The sequence below is a fragment of the Xiphophorus maculatus genome, chromosome 17 (assembly GCF_002775205.1).
Source record: "Xiphophorus maculatus strain JP 163 A chromosome 17, X_maculatus-5.0-male, whole genome shotgun sequence".
Classification (NCBI taxonomy): domain Eukaryota; kingdom Metazoa; phylum Chordata; class Actinopteri; order Cyprinodontiformes; family Poeciliidae; genus Xiphophorus; species Xiphophorus maculatus.
This window is the reverse complement of record NC_036459.1, coordinates 1,724,630-1,744,535: the sequence shown is the minus strand read 5'-3', so window position 1 is coordinate 1,744,535 and position 19,906 is coordinate 1,724,630. Positions and strand designations below refer to the sequence as shown.

The 19,906-nt window shown below is 47.2% G+C and overlaps 3 protein-coding genes across 3 annotated transcripts; 2 read left to right on the top strand and 1 right to left on the bottom strand.

Moving 5' to 3' along the window:
• Positions 1–655: 655 nt before the first annotated feature.
• On the top strand, positions 656–6,084 carry gpr19 (G protein-coupled receptor 19). The gene is made up of 3 exons (XM_005809687.2): positions 656–2,540; positions 2,669–2,984; positions 4,590–6,084. The coding sequence occupies exon 3, from the start codon at positions 4,616–4,618 to the stop codon at positions 5,882–5,884; it is 1,269 nt and encodes a 422-aa protein (XP_005809744.1). The 5' UTR covers positions 656–2,540; positions 2,669–2,984; positions 4,590–4,615; the 3' UTR covers positions 5,885–6,084.
• A 764-nt stretch (positions 6,085–6,848) lies between these two features.
• On the bottom strand, positions 6,849–8,939 carry crebl2 (cAMP responsive element binding protein like 2). Its single transcript, XM_005809686.2, has 3 exons — positions 8,674–8,939; positions 7,825–8,022; positions 6,849–7,548 (listed from the first exon to the last, which is right to left on the bottom strand). The coding sequence occupies exons 1-3, from the start codon at positions 8,686–8,688 to the stop codon at positions 7,393–7,395; spliced, it is 369 nt and encodes a 122-aa protein (XP_005809743.1). The 5' UTR covers positions 8,689–8,939; the 3' UTR covers positions 6,849–7,392.
• Positions 8,940–10,869: 1,930 nt separating this feature from the next.
• Positions 10,870–17,944, top strand: dusp16 (dual specificity phosphatase 16). Its single transcript, XM_023350582.1, has 7 exons — positions 10,870–11,182; positions 12,642–13,070; positions 13,257–13,395; positions 15,480–15,643; positions 15,709–15,868; positions 15,940–16,063; positions 16,137–17,944. The coding sequence occupies exons 2-7, from the start codon at positions 12,843–12,845 to the stop codon at positions 17,215–17,217; spliced, it is 1,896 nt and encodes a 631-aa protein (XP_023206350.1). The 5' UTR covers positions 10,870–11,182; positions 12,642–12,842; the 3' UTR covers positions 17,218–17,944.
• Positions 17,945–19,906: the final 1,962 nt, after the last annotated feature.

Here is a 19,906-nt window from a genome sequence, read left to right as displayed (position 1 = left end):
AATCGATTAGAAGAGTGCAGTTATAGTTTATTTTGGCAGTCTGCTTCCATTTATCTGCCGGTGAATTAGCATATTGGCTAAATAATTAGCTAGGAGCAAAATTTGTCTCAGATTAAATATTTAGCTTTGCAACTGATCTTCATAAATATATAATTATTATGATTTTTTATTATTATTATTTTGCTCTGACAGGTTAAATAACCCAAATTGTTGCTGTTAGTTTTTGACCAACAAACTGCGCAGCCCTGGTCGGTAGATCAGCTCTGCAGCAACAAACTTTTACACATCAGGCCCTGGATCAGATCTGCTCGGCTTTATTTCATTTTTCCGGAACTAACCCCGACTGTTTCCCAGACTCACAGGTGCTAAACAGTAAACCCAGTTTACATGACGGTTCTGTTAAAGACCAAAGCACTCATCGACCCACATAATTCAGCTGAATAAATCGCCAAGAACGTTCTGGATCAGATAAAGTTCCCCAGGATGTTTGGGAAGTAATTTGGATCATTTTGGTGAAAGCTTTAATTGTTCACAAAGACATTAGAATAAACCCAGTTCAATGTCCAATCAGCTTTCTTTGCTTCTTTTCTTTTCAGTAATCCTCGTTACTTTCCTGGTTCCGCTTAATACAGAAATAAAGTGAAAGCAGAGCCAGAACCTGAGTGACGTTGGCTCCTCACCTTCTTCAAATCAGACAAAATTAGTATCAAACATTTGTGCTACGTTTGTGCAGCAAGAAGTTTCCTTTGTGCTGCTCACATCATTTTAAAGACACTAAGAAATGCTTCTAGAGGTCATGAAAGGTCAACCAGCCCCCCTGCTTCCCCCACACTTCAAATCAGGCAGAATATCTGATTTCCAGGTTCTGTTTTTCCAGAACTTTTGTTCCAGGCCAGATTTTGACCAGGTTCTGATCCAATTCTGACCTGGTTCTGACTCTTTTAGAAACCTCTAACAAAACTTTGTATGTGGTTCCGAGTCCTCTGACCGATCCGAACCAGCCTCCTGTAACACTTGGTTCTGGATGGCTGAAGGCAGGCCGGGCCAACAGCGCCCCCTGCCGGACTGGCTGTTCTCTGGCGTCCAGCAGGGGGCGCGGACGTGCTGCCAGCCTGCCAAATGTTTATTCCTGCTTTTGATGATGATAAATGGGTTTATTCACATATTCACATGTTTCTGTTTCTTCTTCACTCTGATTGGTCCTCTCGGTGCCGCTCGGCTCACAGGTCCAATCGGTTCTGATCACCAGTTTCATTTGGATTGTACTCTGCTGTGCTCTGAAACATTTTCTGGAATCTGAACCAGATTTGATTTTTCCTCCGCTGTCAGAACGTTCTGGAGGTTTTGGTTCCTTTTTCTCGTCCTGGTTCAAATCTGTTCGTTCAGGGAGCCTTTGTTTTGCTCCTTTCCACTCTGCTGCTGGTTTCCTATGGCAACCGGCTTGTGCTGCAGTCGTCATGGCAACTAGCTGAGACCACAGCCAATCAGAGCAGGCGGTTGTCTCCTTTTACAGAGCCACATAGAGGCTGCAGGTCCAGGCAGCCCAAGGTTAAAGGTCAGAGCTATCAGTGTGAACAGCGCCCTCTATGGCAGCGGCTGCATCATGCTGTGGGCTGAACCGGATCTGAGCCTGTTCATGAAATTCTGCCTCAGTCTGGAGAATTTCACCGAGATCCAGCCGGAGGTCCATGCACTTCCTGCCTGTTACCATGGTAACTGCTGCTGCAGAACAGGTCAGGTTCTAGTTTCTAGATGAGGTCAACCAATCAGAGCCCAGAAAAGATAAAGATGAGGCCTCTTCATCACCAGGAGTGATGCATCTGTCTTCATGAGAGCATCTTTGATCCTGATGAAGATGAAGCTGATGAAGCTCTTCCTCTCCTGCTGGGCCCCTCTAATGCCTCGGTTCCGGTTCTCCTTCGGATCTCGGTTTCATCTCCAGGTTCGGAACAGCGCCCCCTGCTGGTCTGGACCCCGCATGAGGGTCGGACTTCCGGGTCTGTTTAGCTCACCTGGCTCAGAGTCGAACCCTGACTTCATTCACTCAGGTAAGAAGCATCAATTTCTTCTGCTTGGGAACTGGTTCTGGTTCTGGTTGTGTCCTGTGCTCTACGGTTGGGCTCAGAACCAGAACCTCCATCTGGACCGGTCTGTTCTTGAGGTCCGGATCGTATAATATTGTGGAAATAACAGATTATTTATTTTTATCTTCAGATTATTGCTGACTGAATCTTCGGACTTTCTAACAGAACCTTGGATGTTGTTTTACGTGTTAAAGAACTACGAACACGAACTCATTCAGTTCAAATGTAATTTTAAAGGGACAGTGCTCAATAATAAACATAATTTAAGTTAACCTGAGCCAACTAAAGGAAGCTAGTTTTCGATTATAGTCCATTTAGCAGTTGTTCTATAAAAATTAACTAAATTAAAATAGTGCTTCATTAACAATTACATGACAAGAAATCATGAGAAAAGCAGAACCATTTCTGGGTCCTAATGGAGATGTTCTTCACCTGTTTTAAGCCTGTTCCTTAAAGGTGTGTCTTCTTTTGTTACTTTTGTTTCTTTCATGACTTTTATGAAATCTGATTAATAAATGAACGGAACATTTTCCTTATCCTTTATTCTTGTCCCCCCCCCCTTGTTTTCCCGCCCCGGGCCCCAGAAAGCTCTCGGCCCGCCCTGCTGCGCCTCCTCTTCATCGTCAGCTTCATCCTGAAGACGGACAGCCATGATGTCTGCCGCCTCCTCTTCCTCCTGCTGCTGAAAACCCCGGGATGAAGCTCCTCTTCCTCCCGCTGGTCCGGATTCTGTAGCGGATTCGGAACCCGCCGCACCGCTGGTTCGGTTCCGTCTAGCAGCAGCAGATGTTTGGCCGCCTCGCTGACGCTGCGACACGGTTTGTTTACGTGTGAAGAGGATGAAGATCCGGAGGTCCAGGAGGAAGAACGATGACAGGAAGCTCCAGTGATGCCGAACATGTAAGATTCGGTTCGGTTCGGTCTTAATGGTTTGGGTTTAGAAACATGTGCGCTTGTGACGGTGGCGCCAGTATTTTTCCACGAGTCCAGGTTGGACGTGAAGGCGGTGATGAAGATGGAGGCTGAGTTTAAGGAGGAAGGTTTGCTGGTTTCGTTCATGATGCATCCAGATTCTGGAGCGTCTGGGTCTCAATCAGAACCGGACCTGAATATTAACTGGACCAAACAAAATCATTTCTGTCCTGATCTCAGTTTATGACTTCATTTTCTTATTTTGAAAGAGTTTAAAACATATTTTTATGAGTCTGAATTTTTTCCTTTCATTTGGGAGAAAATCAATAAGTTTGATTGATTTTGTTGTTTTGCTGCTGTGATCAGGACTCTTGATTGGTTTGTGTTTTTGTGCATATTTCCTCCGGATCTGAGGCAGGTCCAGGATTTCTTTAGCCAGAAAATCTTAACCACGATTTAATTCGGGAGCTTTAAGCTCAGAGGGAATCCATCCAGAAAAGTGTTTTCTAACAAGAAGACGATCCAGATCGGCGTTTGGATCTCCGGTTCCGACCCGTTTGGCTCGCTCTAACAGGTTACTAACGAGTAAATCCAGCCGTGCCAACAGGTCGGCGTCTGTAAACACAGTTTTCTCTCATGGGTCCCTCCCAGCGCTAATGGGTTCCCCCAGAGGAGCCGCAGGTCCCTGCAGAGTCCTAACTGGTCCCAGTGAGGGACTGGAAATCAGGAGCAATGAAATCTGTGGCTGTTATGAGGAGGAGGTGTTTGGTAACCAGTGACCTGATTAACTCAACCACCGACTGACAGGAACACATCCTGCTCCAGCCTGCTTATGGATCAATCTAGTAAAACCAACATGGCCGTCATTTTCTTATCTTTCTAATGTATCCACCCAGTTAAAACACCAACCTGTCAATGAACGCAACCAGTCTACCCAGGATAAAAAACCATCAACCAAACCATTCAGCAGTCAGTAAGTCAACCTAACTAGCAACTCCTCCCCACTCTACTCTTGGTCTGTTCATCGACCAGCAGGGGGAAACCTTACTAACCCCACAAATTACAATGCAGTCTTATTTACCAACTGAACTGGCCAAGGAACCAAACTACTAACTAGCATTACATTAAAATCTTTTGACCAACCAACCAGCAGATGGCCACCAACAACCAACCAGTCAACCATGTAGCTAACTCCCTGGGCATCGTTACCAACCAACCACTCTCTGATCTCATAGCTGGATCAACATCTAGCATTACATTAAAATCTTTTGACCAATTAAACAATGAAAAGGCTGGAAGGGAGCGGGCTTTTCCATGGAGATGAAACTCACCCAACAACTTCCTCTTTTACCTAGCAACCCGTTACCCTTACCAACATCCAACCGCTGGCCAGTCTGTTAACTTGTTTGGTTACTGACTGATCATCCAATCTAGAGCCAACGCTGAGTTTTACTAACCTTCCATGTTTAGGTTCTTGCCTACCTCAGCAGGTCCGGTACCATCAGAGGTACCGGACCTGCTTTATAAATAAGTTCCAGAAGGTTGTTCTCTCAGCTCTGTCTGTCTAGTGACTGTCTGTTTCTGTCTCCACAGCTCATCTGTGACGCTGCGATATAGAAATGGTGTATGCTCAGTCCACAAACAGAGTTGGTTTGAATCCCTCCTTCTACTCCCCGTTCTTCAAGAATCAGATGTCATTTAACTTCTCCAAGAAAGAGAACTTCACGGTGCTGGCTGCCTTGCCTACCTCTGCGCTCTACAGCCTCGAGGGCTCGACCCCCAGGCAGCCCAACGCCACCGCCGCCTCTGGTGACCTGTCCTCAGGGGAGGTCGCTATCCTGGGCCTGGTGTTCGGCTTCCTCTGGCTGGTCTCCATCCTGGGAAATGCCCTCGTTTGCCTGGTCATCCACAGGAGCCGGCGGACTCAGTCCACTACCAACTACTTTGTGGTGTCCATGGCGTGTGCAGACCTGCTCATGAGCCTGGGCTGGGCTCCGTTTGTCCTTCTGCAGGTGGCTGCAGGACAATGGCCTCTGAGCGCTGCTGCCTGCAAGGTTGTTCGTTACCTGCAGCACCTGTGCCCCGGCGTCCAGGTTTATGTCCTGCTGTCGATCTCTGTGGACCGCTTCTACACCATCGTCTATCCGCTCAGCTTCAAGGTGTCCAGAGAAAAGGCCAAGAAGATGATTCTGGCCTCATGGTTGTTTGATGCAGCCTTTATCGCCCCTTGTTTTTTCTTTTATGGCTCTGCAGACAGTCATTGTGACTTTTTCCTCCCCAGCAGTTGGGGTAGTATCACCTACGCTGCATTTCACCTTCTGGTTGGCTTTCTGGTCCCAGTTGGACTCATCATTTCCTTCTACCAGCAGGTGGTTCGCTACATCTGGAGGATCGGAGCTGACGGCCATACGGTGCGTCGGACCATGAACATCGTCCCGCGGACTAAAGTTAAGACCATCAAGATGTTCCTCATGCTGAACTCAGTTTTCTTCCTCACCTGGACGCCCTTCTACGTGGCCCAGCTGTGGCACCCTGAGGAGGCCGACACCCCCGGCAGGCAGGAGCTGCTGTTCTTCACAACCATCGCTTGGATCTGCTTCAGCTCCACGGCCTCCAAACCCACCCTGTACTCCGTCTACAATGCCAACTTCAGGCGCGGCATGCGAGAGACCTTCTGTATGTCATCCATGAAGTGCTACCGCAGCAACGCTTACACCATCACTGCCAGCTCCCGGATGGCCAAGAAAAACTACGTTGGGGTGGTGGAAATCCCTGTCCAAGCTAAGACCATCACCAAGGACTCGGTGTACAATGCGTTTGACCGGGAGGCGAAGGAGAAGAAGGTAGCCTGGCCCACCAACACCAACCCGCCCAACACTTTCGTTTGAGCGACTGAGCCAACGCCACGGTTATTGGGCGCCGTTTGTCAAGTTACACAGTAAAAAATTGCCAACAATAATTTGGGTTATTTAGCCTGACATAGAGGACAAAATGTGCAAGCTAAGCATTTAGATAGCAAGCTAAATATTTTGCTTGCGTTCCAAATACTTAAATATTTAGGTTGTAACCAAATATTTAGCTAATATTACTATAAGATGTTTAGTTATATTTAATTTGAAATAAATATTTGATTTGGCGGTACTATCCAGGTTAAATGTTTATTTTGCTAACTAAATATTTAGTTACAACCTAAATATTTAGTTAGTTTAGCTAACTAAATACTTAGTTAGCTAAACTAAAACATTTGTTCTCTAAATACTTAATTTGAAAGCTAAATATTTAGCTTCTAAACAAAATATGTAATTAAACATTGAAGTTGGAACCCTGGCATTTATACATATATGAATAATTTGAAGATATGACTTTAAAAAAACAAACAGCCACATTTTTTTTGTTGAGAGGTTAAATAAACCAAATGATTTGTGTTGATGTCTTCCTGTGTGACCGAACACTGAGACTCCCAGACTGTTTGTTGGTTTAAAGGGCTTCTTTCTGATTGGACCGCGCTCCTGGCAGCCATGTTTCCTACGTCACGCCTCATGTTTTCATGTTGCTTCATGAGCGCAGCCAGTAATCAACATCAACAGCTACTTGTGTGATTTGTGAGCTAGAAGCTAACGTTAGTAAAAACTGACGTAGCGCTGACGTCATGTGTTGCTTCAAGAGACGCTAGCAGAACCGTGAAACTGGTTCTGATTACCTCACCAACTCGACCGAAGCCGAAGAGTTAACTGGATGTAGTGTAGGTGGCGCTGGAGGCTGTCTTTAGCTGTTACCACTCAGAACCGGAACCAGAATCAGAGGGAACCCGGTTCTGGTAAATGATGTAAAAATGAAATAAAGGAAGCCGAGAATTTTCATCAGAATCATGATTCTGGTTTATTTGCTTTGACAAATTGAAATTCTGTAAAAGCTACAAAGGTTCTTCAGAACTCACAAAGTGCGTCTGCTACAATAAAGAAAGTGCACAACATTCAGGAAGGATTACGACCAGAACCAGAACAGAAAATCTGGGATTCCTCGGAAAATGGGTTCTGGATCTGCTGATTTAGACAGAATCACCTGAAAATGAAGCAAAAAACGGATCCAAGACTGGATTAGTCAGATCCAGAACCGGCCGATCCAGAGCACAAACGTTTAGCGAGATGATCAGACTTTAACGTATTTTTCTCAGGAGCTGAAAGCCGAGCGGATCATGTGACCTTGAAACAGCCAGGTAACCGCTCAGAGTGTCGCCTGAACAGGTGGGAGGCTGGAAGCGGGGAGAAGACAAGATGGCCGACCTCAGCAACGTGAGGAGAGATCAGAGCAGATGGCGCGGACCCCGGAATCCGGGGTTTATCCGGGCGGTCTCCAGGTTGTTTGCGGTCATGGAGTCTGTAGCTGACATGGCGGCCTAGCTCTGGACGGCGCCAGCGCTGCTGTTCTTGCTGTTCTTGGCCGCCTTGGTGCCGGCGCTGCTCTGAGGAATCTTCTGCTCGTCTCCGGTCAGCAGAGCTTTGATCTCCGACGGGATCTTGCCCTGATCCATGGCCGAGCACCACTGCTTGTACTGCAGGGAGAGAGGCAGGTGAGACCGAGCCGCACCAGAACCACAGCAACACGGTTCTGATAATGAACTGGTTCTGATTAAATGAGTCCAATTCAAATGGCTGAATTCACTGGGAAACTTTGGTGTTTTAGGTGATGGATGGATGGACGGACCCAGGTTTAACCAGAACCAGTCAGAACCTAGTGTCTTGGTTCTGATCGGTCCAGATTCAGTGAGTAGAACCGTAACAGGAAGCGAAGCAAGGGACAGAACCGGAAGTGTCCCGCAGCAGCTCACCATCTCCAGCTCCTCCCGCAGCGCGCAGATGGCCCTCTCCTTACTGGAAACCAGTTCCTCCAGGTACTGGTAGCGCAGCTTCTTGCGGGCCCGGCACTCCCTGGCGCTCTGCCGGCTCCGCTCCAGCTTGGCCTTCAGGTCGATCTTAGCCGGCTTCCGGCCGCGTTTCCCGGGCTTCTTCACTTTTCCAGCCACCATCTGGGGGGAGAGGACGGAACCAGAGGACGGGTTCAGGAATGGGTCTGTAGTTATGGAGCTAAATCCAGTATAAGATACAGAACCAGAACTTTAATGGTTTTCACCTGTTGGACCTTTGAAATTTGCTTTACTTCCGGTTCTTATTTTGATTTTCGGAATAAAACCCGATTCATGTTACAGAACAGTAAAATGTATTCACACCCTTCCAGGTGCTTTGCGGTCCAAAAGAACTCTATCTCAGAACCCCTGACCCAGAGAAAACAAAACCTGCTCAGAGTTCAGAACCGACTCCAGACCTCCATTAGAACCAACCTGTTTCATCTGAACCGCACTGAGCATGCGCACACCCCTGATTACCTACTAATGGACCTGCAGAACCTTCCAGAACTAGCAACGCGGCATCAGAACCAAAGCCCAGCCTCTGTCTGTACCGAAGTGGGGGAACCACTAGCTATGTTTACAGTATAGGAGATCGATTCTGTTTCAGCAGAACCGATCCGGAGACAGAATCCTGACCAATCAGAACCGAACCTTTGTACCGGGTTCACGGTACAAAGGTTCCGTGAACCGGTTTCGGTGGGTTCTAACCGAGTTCGGTGGGCTAATCCAGTTGATTTTGGACGAGCCCGGTTCGGTAGAGTGACTCATTACCTTGTTATCGTCCATTTCGATCCAAAGCGAAACAAAGACCCGGGATCGGAGTCCGAACCCAGCCCGGGGAGCAGAACAGCAGCCGGTTCGGCTGACCGAGCTCAGGAATTGCTTTTAGTGTCGAACCCAACTGATCCAGCTAAAGATGGAAAATGGTTCCGTTTAATCCAGATCAGGAAAGTTTCTGATTTGTTTACATCTTCGCTTCCTGCCGATCTTCTTCTTCTTTTCCCTTCTTTTTCTTCTTCTCCTGTGGATCGCTCGCTGCAGCCTGCAGCGCACCGCCCCCTGCCGGACGCAGAGGGCACAACACCAAACTAAGGTAAAAAGAACAGACTGATTCTGCACGGTTCTGTAACATATTCATATTTATGTTCATTTTATTCTCCATTTCTTTAATTTTATAATTTTTTCTTTAAATAAATGTTAAAGCTTACTGTTCCCATGGAAACCGTTTGAAGACCTGAACGACGTTTTCCTGAACTGGAAATGCCTGCATGTTAATTCTGTATGTTAGAAATGAACGGGTGATAATCAGGTTAAATTCTGCTTTTAGTTTTCCCAGAATCTTGTCAGAACCAGGGAGACGTTCTGACTAATGGTCCTCCTCAGCTGACTCTTAATGTGGAACAGCAGTTCTCTGTGGTTTGGCTTTATCTGAACCAGAACCGGGTCTGATGATCTGATCATCTCTTCCTCTGATCTTTATTTTTATTTTTTTTCAATGATCTATGCATCAGATTTTCTCAGGGAGTTATCCATGCATGCTAATTGCTCCAGAATGAGAAGGTTTCCTATGTGCAGCGTTCCTTTGTCCCGTCGCTGCTCCCTCTGGAGCAGCATGAGGCTCAGCTGACTTCCTGTTACACAACCAGAGAGGACAACTCTCTGCAACCAGCATCAAGCTCAGCCGGCCGTTTGATCCTGAACATCATCTAGACTCGGCGGGTTCTCTCCTCCAGAGCTCAGGTGTCGAGGGAAAGCAGCGCTGCTGCGTTAGCTCTGATTGGTTCTTTTAGATGTTTGCTTCATGGATGCAGAGAGAGAAGTAGGAAGTTCAAACCATCTTTTCCATCCATCATAATGGACCGTGTCCCCTACTCCACCATCTTTCTAACCAGATGGACAGGCAGGTTTAAAGAGGAGTGGCAAAAGCAAAGGAGGTGGATTAGCAGAGCTACAAGCATTCAGTCACACCACACATCATACAACTGTACCATTAAAAAACTGAAAATAAATACATTGTTGTGAAAACAAGATGGGTTTAAATAAAATAAGATTATTATGGTGCAATATAAAAGTATATTATGATGTATTCCTTATACAATTGATGGAATATTTTAAATAAAATAATTTTTTTATATTCATGCATTAGATTGCTCTGTTTTAAATTGGTATGTTTTTCTAACTTTTAGTTATGTTTGTATTGGACTATTAATTTAATTACTAATCTTAAAATATTTTAAAAACTTAAATGTAATTTGATGTTTCCTTTAAAACGTTAATCTAATTTTATTGGACCATGTTTATTTATTACTGCATTTCTTCACTTGACTCATTCTTCTTTTAATTTGATGTGTAGTGCAGTGTAAGATTATTTATTTATCATAATACCTTATTGTTTATAATCATTATTTTTATTTTTGTTTTGGAGTGTTATGTTTGTTATAATTACGTATTTATTACAGGTTTCTTTTTTATTTTTCCACATTTTTATCATATTTATTTATTATAAATGTTAATTAGAAGAGATTTATTTTTGGGTGTCCTTTACTTCCATAGACCATTTGCATATAAACCTATGATAGTTCTGTTTTAAATTTGTATGTCTTATTATTTTCTATTTTAATTTAAATGTTGTTTGTATAATTAAGGGGATATTTGTTAATTCAAATACAATTAGTTTTAGATATTCATTCCATTTAATTGGAAATTAGTATGTATGTTCTATTATCTAATTTTATTTTAAGAACATATTTGTTTAGCCATACTTTAAAATATTTACTTTTCTATTTGATTTTTCTGTTGTTTTCAGTAAACTTATTCCTTTGATATTTTTTGCAGTATTCTCTTTATTGTTACCATTAAATACTGAATTTATTTTCGCACTTTATTGCATTTTATTTTAGTGTATTATTTTTATTTTATTTTTGGCAGTTCTAGAGTTCCACAGCCCATGCCGAATGTGTTCTTAAAGCAACAGGACGCTGAAGCTGCTCTGCTGTATATCGCAGCGTCAGTAATTGGGACGCTGGCCCTTTAAGAGTCCTCCGAGTTCTTCGGACTCTGCTCCGGATGACGACTTGCTGTTATTTTTACCGCGGTGACCTCATCTCTTATGGCAGCGGTAGGACTTCGGTTCACTCATCCGCTTTCTGCTCGGTTTCTGCCGCCTCTTCTATTCCCTTTCTCGGCCTTTAATTTCCGCTACATTTCCGCGGGCTTCCCCCGGAACATCAGGCGGGACGGCGAAGCTGTTAGTCGGACTGTGACGAAGACTTTTCAGGCGGTGAGTTCACCGAAATTTCTCGTTGAGGTTCGAAGCTTCGGCGGCGGTTGGAGTTCCGTTACCGGGGCCTAAAGTTCGGGTCCTGGTTCCTGAGCGGTTCCATGGGCCTGGTTCCGATGGTCAGTCCGGGGAAATGTCAGAGATGATCGGGGTCGATAGTTCAGAACCCCAAAGTTCTGGAAAGGTCGGTCCGAATCCATCAGGTCCACCTTAAAGCTTTATTTCTTTACTCAATGTCCACCCTGAAGTTATCAGTGCTCACGAAGTTTATTTTAAATATAACAGATATAATCCAGATTTAGTTGGAGCCTGGAGTTAAACCGCAGGTCCACCTTAAAGGCATCAGGTAAACTAAAACTACATAAATAAACCCTAAGTCCACCTTAAAGCGGTTCTATTATCGGCCGGCTCCGACAGAAACACCAGGTCCACTTCAGCCCATATGGGGTTCTGGTTGAGGTTCGGGTGGTGTTCCAGAAAAGTTTACAGCTTTCACTTTCTCTAAATTGGCTTTAATATGAGCGCCACTTCCGGTTTTACGTCATCTGGTAATAAAGCTAAAAGTTTTGGTTCATTTAATGTTCAGTCACATTAGAACCGATTCTATCTGTTGATTATAGATCTTTGATTTCAGGAACCAATGAGGCCAAATGTTTTATCTGTTCCTTTAAGGGAAGTTATTGTAATAAATGAGTTATTACAGAATCAGGTTTACAGTGAAGTTTGGACCTGAACCGGGTCAGATGTCAGCCTGTGGTTTTGATTCTAAAGCATTTAGCTCTCATTTTGGTCCAAGCTTCAGTTTAGCTCTGTAGATTCTGAGGCTCAGAAAAATTTAGTGGAAGGAAGAAATGTTTTAATTATTACCCATCTAAGCCTTTCCTGAAACTGAGCGGCTTTCTCTAAATGCCCAGTGGTCTGGTTCTGGATCCAGATGATTACTTTAGAAAATATTCATCCCTCCTTCATGGAACCAGATGTTTATTAGTGAATCACGGTGCAGCAACACGGCACTGCAAATGTTTTACACCATAAAAACATAAAATCATTCTAGGAGAAACGACATTTGATCTCATCTAAACATCGAAGGTGTTTCTGCCTCTTGGATTCATTAAAATAAGTTTTTGACTGCAGTGTTTTTTATCCGGGTGAAATAAAGATTAAATAAGGAAATAAAATCAGTAAACATCAAATATGTTGATCATAACTCAGATTAATTAATTAATCTGGATTAAAGGAACTTTTCGGCTGTTTTTCAGTTTTCTGGAAGTTTGTTCCAGATCTGTGGAGCATAGAAGCTGGATGCTGCTTCTCCTCATTTGGTTCTGGTTCTGGATGCAGAACAGAACCAGATGATTAGAAACTGATCAAAGTATTTAAATTCTATTCTGTGAGCTGAGTCGGGCCGGATCGGGTCGGACTCGCTGTGGTTCTGATGGTCTGGATGTTTCTGTTTCAGGAAGCGTTGGCGTGATGAAGATGATGATGATGGCCCGCCCCCAGATGTGACATCATCCTGCCTTCATCTTCCTCACTTGCTCCTCCTCCTCCTCAGGACCTGTAACCCGTCCAGAACCATGAAGTTCTTCTGAGCTTCTCGTGTTCTGGAACCCGACCGGACCGCCACCAAGGAGGAAGAGTCGGAGCGGACCGGAGCGCGATGCCCAGGCCCAGCGCGGTGCGGCCCATTGGGCCGGAGGCCCTGGTGGTTCTGCTGGAGGGCGGGCTGGACCGGGTGGTTCTGATCGACAGCCGGCCCTTTGTGGATTACAACACGTCTCACATCCTGGAGGCGCTGAACGTCAACGGCTCCAAGCTGATGAAGAGGAGGCTGCAGCAGGACAAGGTGCAGATCACCGAGCTGCTGCAGCACTGCGCCCGCAGCCAGGTGAGGAGGGGGGGCAGCCAGGTGAGGAGGGGGAGGGGGGCAGCCAGGTGAGGAGGGGGGGCAGCCAGCTGAGGAGGGGGGGCAGCCAGGTTGGGGGGGTTTAAAGTGACCCAGCTAATCGATCAGTCGTATCTTCAGAGTTAACCCCTGACAGGAAGTGACCCGGAAGCTGTTGTTTCTGTCCAGGTGGCGCTGCAGGGCGACCAGGAAGTGGTCGTCTACGACCAGAACTCTTCGGACCCGGCCGCACTCGGCGCCGACTCGTTCCTCAGCGTTCTGCTGGTGAAGCTGGAGAGGAGCTTCCCCTCAGTCCACCTGCTGTCAGGTCAGTTCGTCCTGCTGCTCACGACCTCCAGATGACCTCTAGATAACCTCCGGATGACCTGTCTGCTGGATGCTGATTGGGCCAAGCAGAGCCAGTAACAGAACCAGTGAGCTGAACCGGACCTTCAGCAGGACCGGTTCAGCTCACCGGTCCCAGACCAGCATGGTGAGGAAGATGATGAGTCTTCCTCCTCCTCTGAGTTGCTTATGTACGATGACGTCATCGTCGTCTGACTCCGCCCCCAAACTGCCTCCAGCTGTTACACAGAATCGGACTGAAGGAGGTTCTGCTGCTCTTGAGCAGAACCAGGTCGGTACCACAGTTTCTCTGCTCTGACTGGACCGATGATCCAGGTTTTGCTTAGAGACGCACCGATCCGATACCAATATCTGATACCGATATCTGATACCGATACAGAACAGCTGAATGGATTTAAAGCGTTTTAAATACAGACATAAATGAAAGTGATTTATATAATAACTGCACCAGAACAGCTCCACCAGCTGGTCAGACATGGAAAAACAACTTCATGTAAAATAAATAATAAGCAATAAAATCATGACTGTATTTTAGGTCAGTGGTCCCCAACCGTTTTATCGATTTCACTGCAGCTGGGGGGCGACAGGGTTTGAATTGTCAGACAGGCTTCCACATGTAGCTGTGTCTGCTAAAGCCTAGATCACATGGCACAATTTTCACTTTTTTGCCCCGATTTTCCCCTTATGACAATCTTCTAATGTTCCAAGTTCTAAGATAATCCTAACTGATCATCCTGCAGTGTGGACGTAGAACGTCGGGACGTTCTGATCTAAAATCGAGCACAATCAACATGTTGGATTGTCTCGGCCCGATTACTGCAGCCTGTGGGTTTTTTTCTGACTGGGAACGAGAACGCAGCCTGTTGAATGTGACAGGTAGCCAATCAGAAAGCGCGGTGACGTGGCGCAACTGAGAGTCCGGTGAACATCGGAGATGATATGTGGAAACAGCATGAATGTTTATTCAGCATTTTGTAAAAGGAATATCAACAGAAATGATAATGAGAGGAACTGGAGCGAAACTGGTACCACAGTTGATAAACCCGGTAACTTTTCAGCTATCCATCATTAACCTGACATAATATAGTTATAACATTAAGGCTTCATTCAGTCAGGGCTTGACTCTGACACTAGCTCTCTTAAAATGAGTCCACAAACTCACTACTGCTTCTACAACGTCTGACAAGTTTGTTACTCTAAATTCACGCACCGTATTTTGGGGTTTTTACTGGATTTTCTTGTGGAATCGGTTCTGTGGTGTGTTGCTCCTGGACACACGAACCGACCGAACCTGTTGGACTTTTATCGGCTCTGTGGTCACAGAGGTTTGGAAAATCGGCCGACAATCCTTAAATCGTGCCGTATGAACCAGACCTAAAACTCACAAGCTCTACTCCTCTCATCTCGTCTCCACCACTGCCCTAACGCTCTCTGACTCTGGTTGCTATGGTAACATTTACACATCCCTTCAAAGTAAAATACAGATGCGCTCACAAAAACAAACATTTTACTTTTGTGAAAACTTTAACTCAGGATAACGACTAATGGAGCCCTGAGCTTGTTTCTCTGCAACCAGACGGTCCATCTGGGAGAGACGAAGAGACCCGATGAGACCGGAAGTGTTGCTGAAGCTCAGGGTTCTTGGTCTCCAGTGGAGAAGCAGCTTGAAGCTTCATTGCCTCGTTAACATCCGGTCACCATTTCATGCAGAGCTTGGACTGTGGGAATCACCTACCGGGATAAATACCCAACCCCCGGGCCACGGACCGGCACCGGTCCGCGACCACTGGCTTAGGTGTTACAAACGCAGTCAATCAGCGCGGAGCGCAGCGCTGCTCACCGCCAGCAGCTGCAGGCTGGGCAGAACCAGAGCTGGTTGCCTTTAGCTACATGATAATGTTCTAGTGAAAGTTCTGCAGCTGAGAAACTGAAAAATGTCACGAATCAAAAGTCCAATTCTGATTCCTTTATGGCGGATGATGTCATGAAGCATCAATTAGCCATAAGCTAGCTTCAGACTTTCTCATCTTCTGGTTCTGGTGTCAGGTGGGTTCTGTGAGTTCTCCCAGCTGTTTCCGGGCCTGTGCGAGGGGAAGTCGGTTCTGGTTCCGTCCTGCCCGTCCCAGCCCGGCCCAGCCGTCTCCAACCTGGGCCCGACCCGGATCCTGCCGCACTTGTACCTGGGCTGCCAGAGGGATGTCCTGAACAAGGTGAGGAGCTGTTCAGCAGCCGGATGCCTTGGTTCTGACCCGGTACTGACCCGGTTCTGTTGCAGGAGCTGATGCAGCAGAACGACATCACCTTCGTACTGAACGCCAGCAACACCTGCCCCAAACCGGACTTCGTCCCAGAATCCCACTTCCTGCGGGTCCCCGTCAACGACTCCTTCTGCGAGAAGATTCTGCCCTGGCTGGACCGGTCCCTGGACTTCATAGGTGTGTGTCCACCCTCTGTGGGCTCTCTGGTTCTGGTTCTGGTTCTGCTCAGCCCACTCTGTGTGTTTCAGAGAAGGCCAAGGCGTCAGACGGCCGGGTTCTGGTCCATTGCCTGGCAGGAATCTCCCGCTCTGCCACCATCGCCATCGCCTACATCATGAAGCGGATGGACATGTCTCTGGACGAGGCGTACCGGTCAGAACCAGAACCGCCACCAGCACAATGTTATCATGGCCACCGCCCTCTGACCCCTCTCTCTCTCCGTCAGGTTCGTGAAAGAGAAGCGGCCGACCATCTCGCCGAACTTCAACTTCCTGGGTCAGCTGCTGGACTTCGAGAAGAACATCAAGAGTCCGGACGGTTCCGAGAGCCGACCCGACCCGCCAGGCGCCGGGCTTCTGGCCAACCAGCAGGGGGCGGAGCCTCTGTCGGAGCCCCAACCCCCGCCCTGCGACCCGGCCGAGCAGCTGGCCGAGGCTCTGGGCGGCGCCCAGCTGGTGGACGGGTCTGAGGACAGCGCCCGCCTCAAGCGCTCCTTCTCCCTGGACATCAAGGCATTCGGAGAGCCGGGCGCGAGCCCCGCCCACCGTGCCTTCGGGCCGCACACCGGGCCCGGTACGAGCCCCGCCCACCGCGCCTTCGGGCCGCATGGCGGCCCGGGCGATGACTTCTACAAGGCGGCGCCGAGCAGCAAGGCGTGCCAGTTCTCCCCGGTGGAGGAAGTGTCGGAGCAGTCGACCCCGGAGCCGAGCCCGGACCAGGAGGAGGGGGCCGGGCCGGACCGGGCCAGCGGGCCGGACCGGGTGGCCTCGCCAGGTTCCGATCCCGCCCCCATAGACCAGCCGGGCTCTAGCCCCGCCCCCAAAGCCCCGGTCGGCCCACAGCACCTGCAGCGCTCCGGCAGCATGGAGGAGAGCAACACCAGCTTCCTGCTGGGCCTGTCCTGCAGCCAGCAGCAGCTGGCCCGACCCGGTTCCGGGTCCGGTTTTGGTTCGGCTCTGAAGGGCTGGCACTCTGACATCCTGCTGGGATCCGTGGCGGTCTCCGCCTCCTCGCTGACGGCCGGCTGGTACCTGTCCTCTGAAACTACGCGGTTCTACTCGTCTGGGTCCGTCCTGAGCGGCGCTGGATTCGGCCCGCTGGGCTGCGGCGCCGGCCTGGAGGCGGTCCGGCGCCGGCAAAGGGCCGGCGACCGCGGCGACTCGCGACGCAGCTGGCACGAGGAGAGCAGCTTTGAGAAGCAGCTGAAGAGGCGCAGCTGCCAGCTGGACGGGTCCAGAGAGGACATGAGGCCGGTTCCGACCCGGCCAGGCTTCTCTGGCAGCATGGAGGTCATCCAGGTGTCCTGAGCTGCAGTGGCGCCGTGACATCACAGACAGGGCTACGCCCACTTTAGGACAGGCATCTGGGAGCCGGCAAAACCCAACCGAACCCGGCAGAGCCTGGACTCACCAGGCTCATGGAGAATCACCAGAACCGAATCAGAATCACAGAGCGGTTCTGATCCAGAGGTTCTGATCTGGACTGATCCAAACAGAACCAAAGCCACTGATTCTGATAGAAGTCCTGTGATTAGTAGGTAGCAGCTGGTTCTGGTGCAGAGCCGGGTTGGATTTGCTTCTGGATCCGAACCAGAACTGGGTCTGAGTAGATGATCAATGAAAGTTTGAACTTCACCTGGGCGGTTCTGTGTTCCGACCCGGATCATGATTCTGTGATCTCAGGCTGAGACGCTCCAACATTTGGACCTGAGCTTGGTTCTGGAGACACAGTGAGACGTTAGAAAGTCTCTGATTGGTTGATTGGTTCTGGTTGGTTGGTTCTGATTGGTTGATCATCAGGATAGTGTTGACCTGCAGGTATGAACAGGTGTTGTAATCTATAAGAGGCTCAGAAGTTCTTGGAGGTTCTGGTTGGTCAGACTGGGTCCATCTCCAGGTGAACCCTCAGGTGTCTGAGGGTCAGCGGGTCATGTGACCTCCCTCCGCTCACAGGTAATGTTGCACTATGTTTGAATGGTGAAATAAACAGGCTCACCTGAAGTCACATGGCCTCAGGTGAGTCTCCAGGACAGGACTGGTGTATGTGTGTTTCTGTGGGTACGGGAAGCCGGGTGGGACATTTAGACCAATAAAAACTTTATGAAAACTTCCTGGCCCGGTGTGTGGTTCTGGTTCCGCTCAGGCTTTAGAACCGCTGCCTCTAGCAGACTTGATCTAAAGACTCTTATTCCAGGTTAGTCCACACACAGCTGCATATCTGGGAAAACAGACATTTTTCTTAGATTTTTTCCTTAAATCCAGTTGAAAACTGAGTTGAATGTCACTAAAAATGATTTATATAAATCCAACCAAAGTGGAGATGTGAAAAAACTCAGTATTTGTGTTTGTTTATGGGAAGATTCTGGTTCTGTGCTTTATAGTCTAAACAAAAAAAATATTTCCACACAATTCCTAATCAACATTGTCTTGAGTTTTAATGCGCTGCTTAAAGGCAGTTTCATTTACAAATAAACCTTTATAAAAACCAAACGTAAAAAAAAAAACCTGGCGCCATGTTTAATTCATAACAGGAAGTGCGGCTTGTCTCAAAGCGATCTGATTGGCTGGCAGGTTTTAGCTACACTGGCCGCTTTGGGCGTGAGGAGTTTAAAACTGCGATCGGGTTCAGTCGGATGAAAACGTTCAGAAATCGATCCCGTGTGTATGATAATATTTTCATCAAAGCGGAAGAGATATTGGTGTTTGTAAAGACTCAGCTACGTGTGCAAAAGCCCTGAATACGGCAGGATGAGTTAACTCCTGCATGACGAGCATAGCTAGCAGCTAGCATAGCACCGCTGGCCGCTAACTGTCACGCCAAGACTGCGGCCTTCCGGAGGAACATTTTCTAGGACCGGGAGCTGTTTTCTGACCAGTCTGACCAGTCCACCCGGTTCTCCAGACGCTGCAGGTCTTCATCCCCAGAAGAAGAAGAAGCAGTCCCAGAGCATGGTGAATTCTTCAGTCATAATGGTTCCGTGGTCACGAAGCTGAAGTTGGTTCCGATTCGGGAAACGGCTAAAGGGCGATTCCACCTAATTATTCACCACCTTCCGCATCTTTAATCAACTCTAGTTAAAAAACTACAATACCTAGATACTTCAAACCTGGACTGGATTATTTTTGCTGTAATAGTAGAATATTTAAAACCGTGTTTGGGATTTGGGAAACTTCAATAAAGTTCAGATTAATATTCACACTTGTTCCATGTAGTTGTTTTTTCAAATTCAATTCTAATTCAAAACTACTTTATTAATCCCAAAGGGAAATTAAATGTTGGTGTAACTCATTAATTCTTCAAAAAGTTATTGTAGATGGTGATGGCTGCTGGAATGAAAGATCTGCAGCGCTCTGTTAAGTGAAGTGAAGTTTCACAAATCAATTAAAGGTTTCACAAATCCCAAACGTGGTTTTAAATATTCTGCTATTAGAGCAGAATAATCCAGTCTAGGTGTCGTAGTTTTTTAACTGGGGTTGATTAAAGATGGGGAAGGTAGTGAATAATTAGGTGGAATCGCCCTTTGCCATTTCCCGAATCGGAACCAACTTCAGCTTCAGCGGGTTTATCTATTGAAATAATTTTGGTCTAATAAACCAAGCAGCAGGCTTGATAATGATCTTTGTTTAAGATCAGCCGTAAAATGATTCCTGCATGATCTGAACTCTTGTTCATCTAATAAAAACCGATCAATAACCGATCAGATGGAACTGATCAACAATGATTTGCGACCGCAGGAGCGCATTTGTTTCTGCTGCAGGGCTTTAGTTGTCCGGCAGAGGGCGGTAGAGGATTTCTGTCTCAGATGGTGAAGATGCTGCAGGTTTTTAATTATTTTTCATCTGATTTAGTCTGAGATTATAGTAACGTTTGAGCTTTTAACCGAAAATTATTCCCAGGTTTTACTTTGAGACGGAATATTTGAAACTTAGCTATGAGAAAACGTTCACATTGGAGCACCATAATTATGATTTTTAGAGATTCAGTTCTATTTATGGG

Excerpts from the sequence above, each read along its gene's own strand:
- gpr19 (XM_005809687.2), top strand. The coding sequence starts at position 4,616 with ATGGTGTATGCTCAGTCCACAAACAGAGTTGGTTTGAATCCCTCCTTC.
- crebl2 (XM_005809686.2), bottom strand. Across the intron at positions 7,549-7,824 it reads TGCGGGAGGAGCTGGAGATG|TACAAGCAGTGGTGCTCGGC; the intron begins GTGAGCTGCTGC and ends CTCTCCCTGCAG.
- dusp16 (XM_023350582.1), top strand. The coding sequence starts at position 12,843 with ATGCCCAGGCCCAGCGCGGTGCGGCCCATTGGGCCGGAGGCCCTGGTG. Across the intron at positions 15,869-15,939 it reads CCGGTCCCTGGACTTCATAG|AGAAGGCCAAGGCGTCAGAC; the intron begins GTGTGTGTCCAC and ends TGTGTGTTTCAG. Across the intron at positions 16,064-16,136 it reads TCTCTGGACGAGGCGTACCG|GTTCGTGAAAGAGAAGCGGC; the intron begins GTCAGAACCAGA and ends TCTCTCCGTCAG.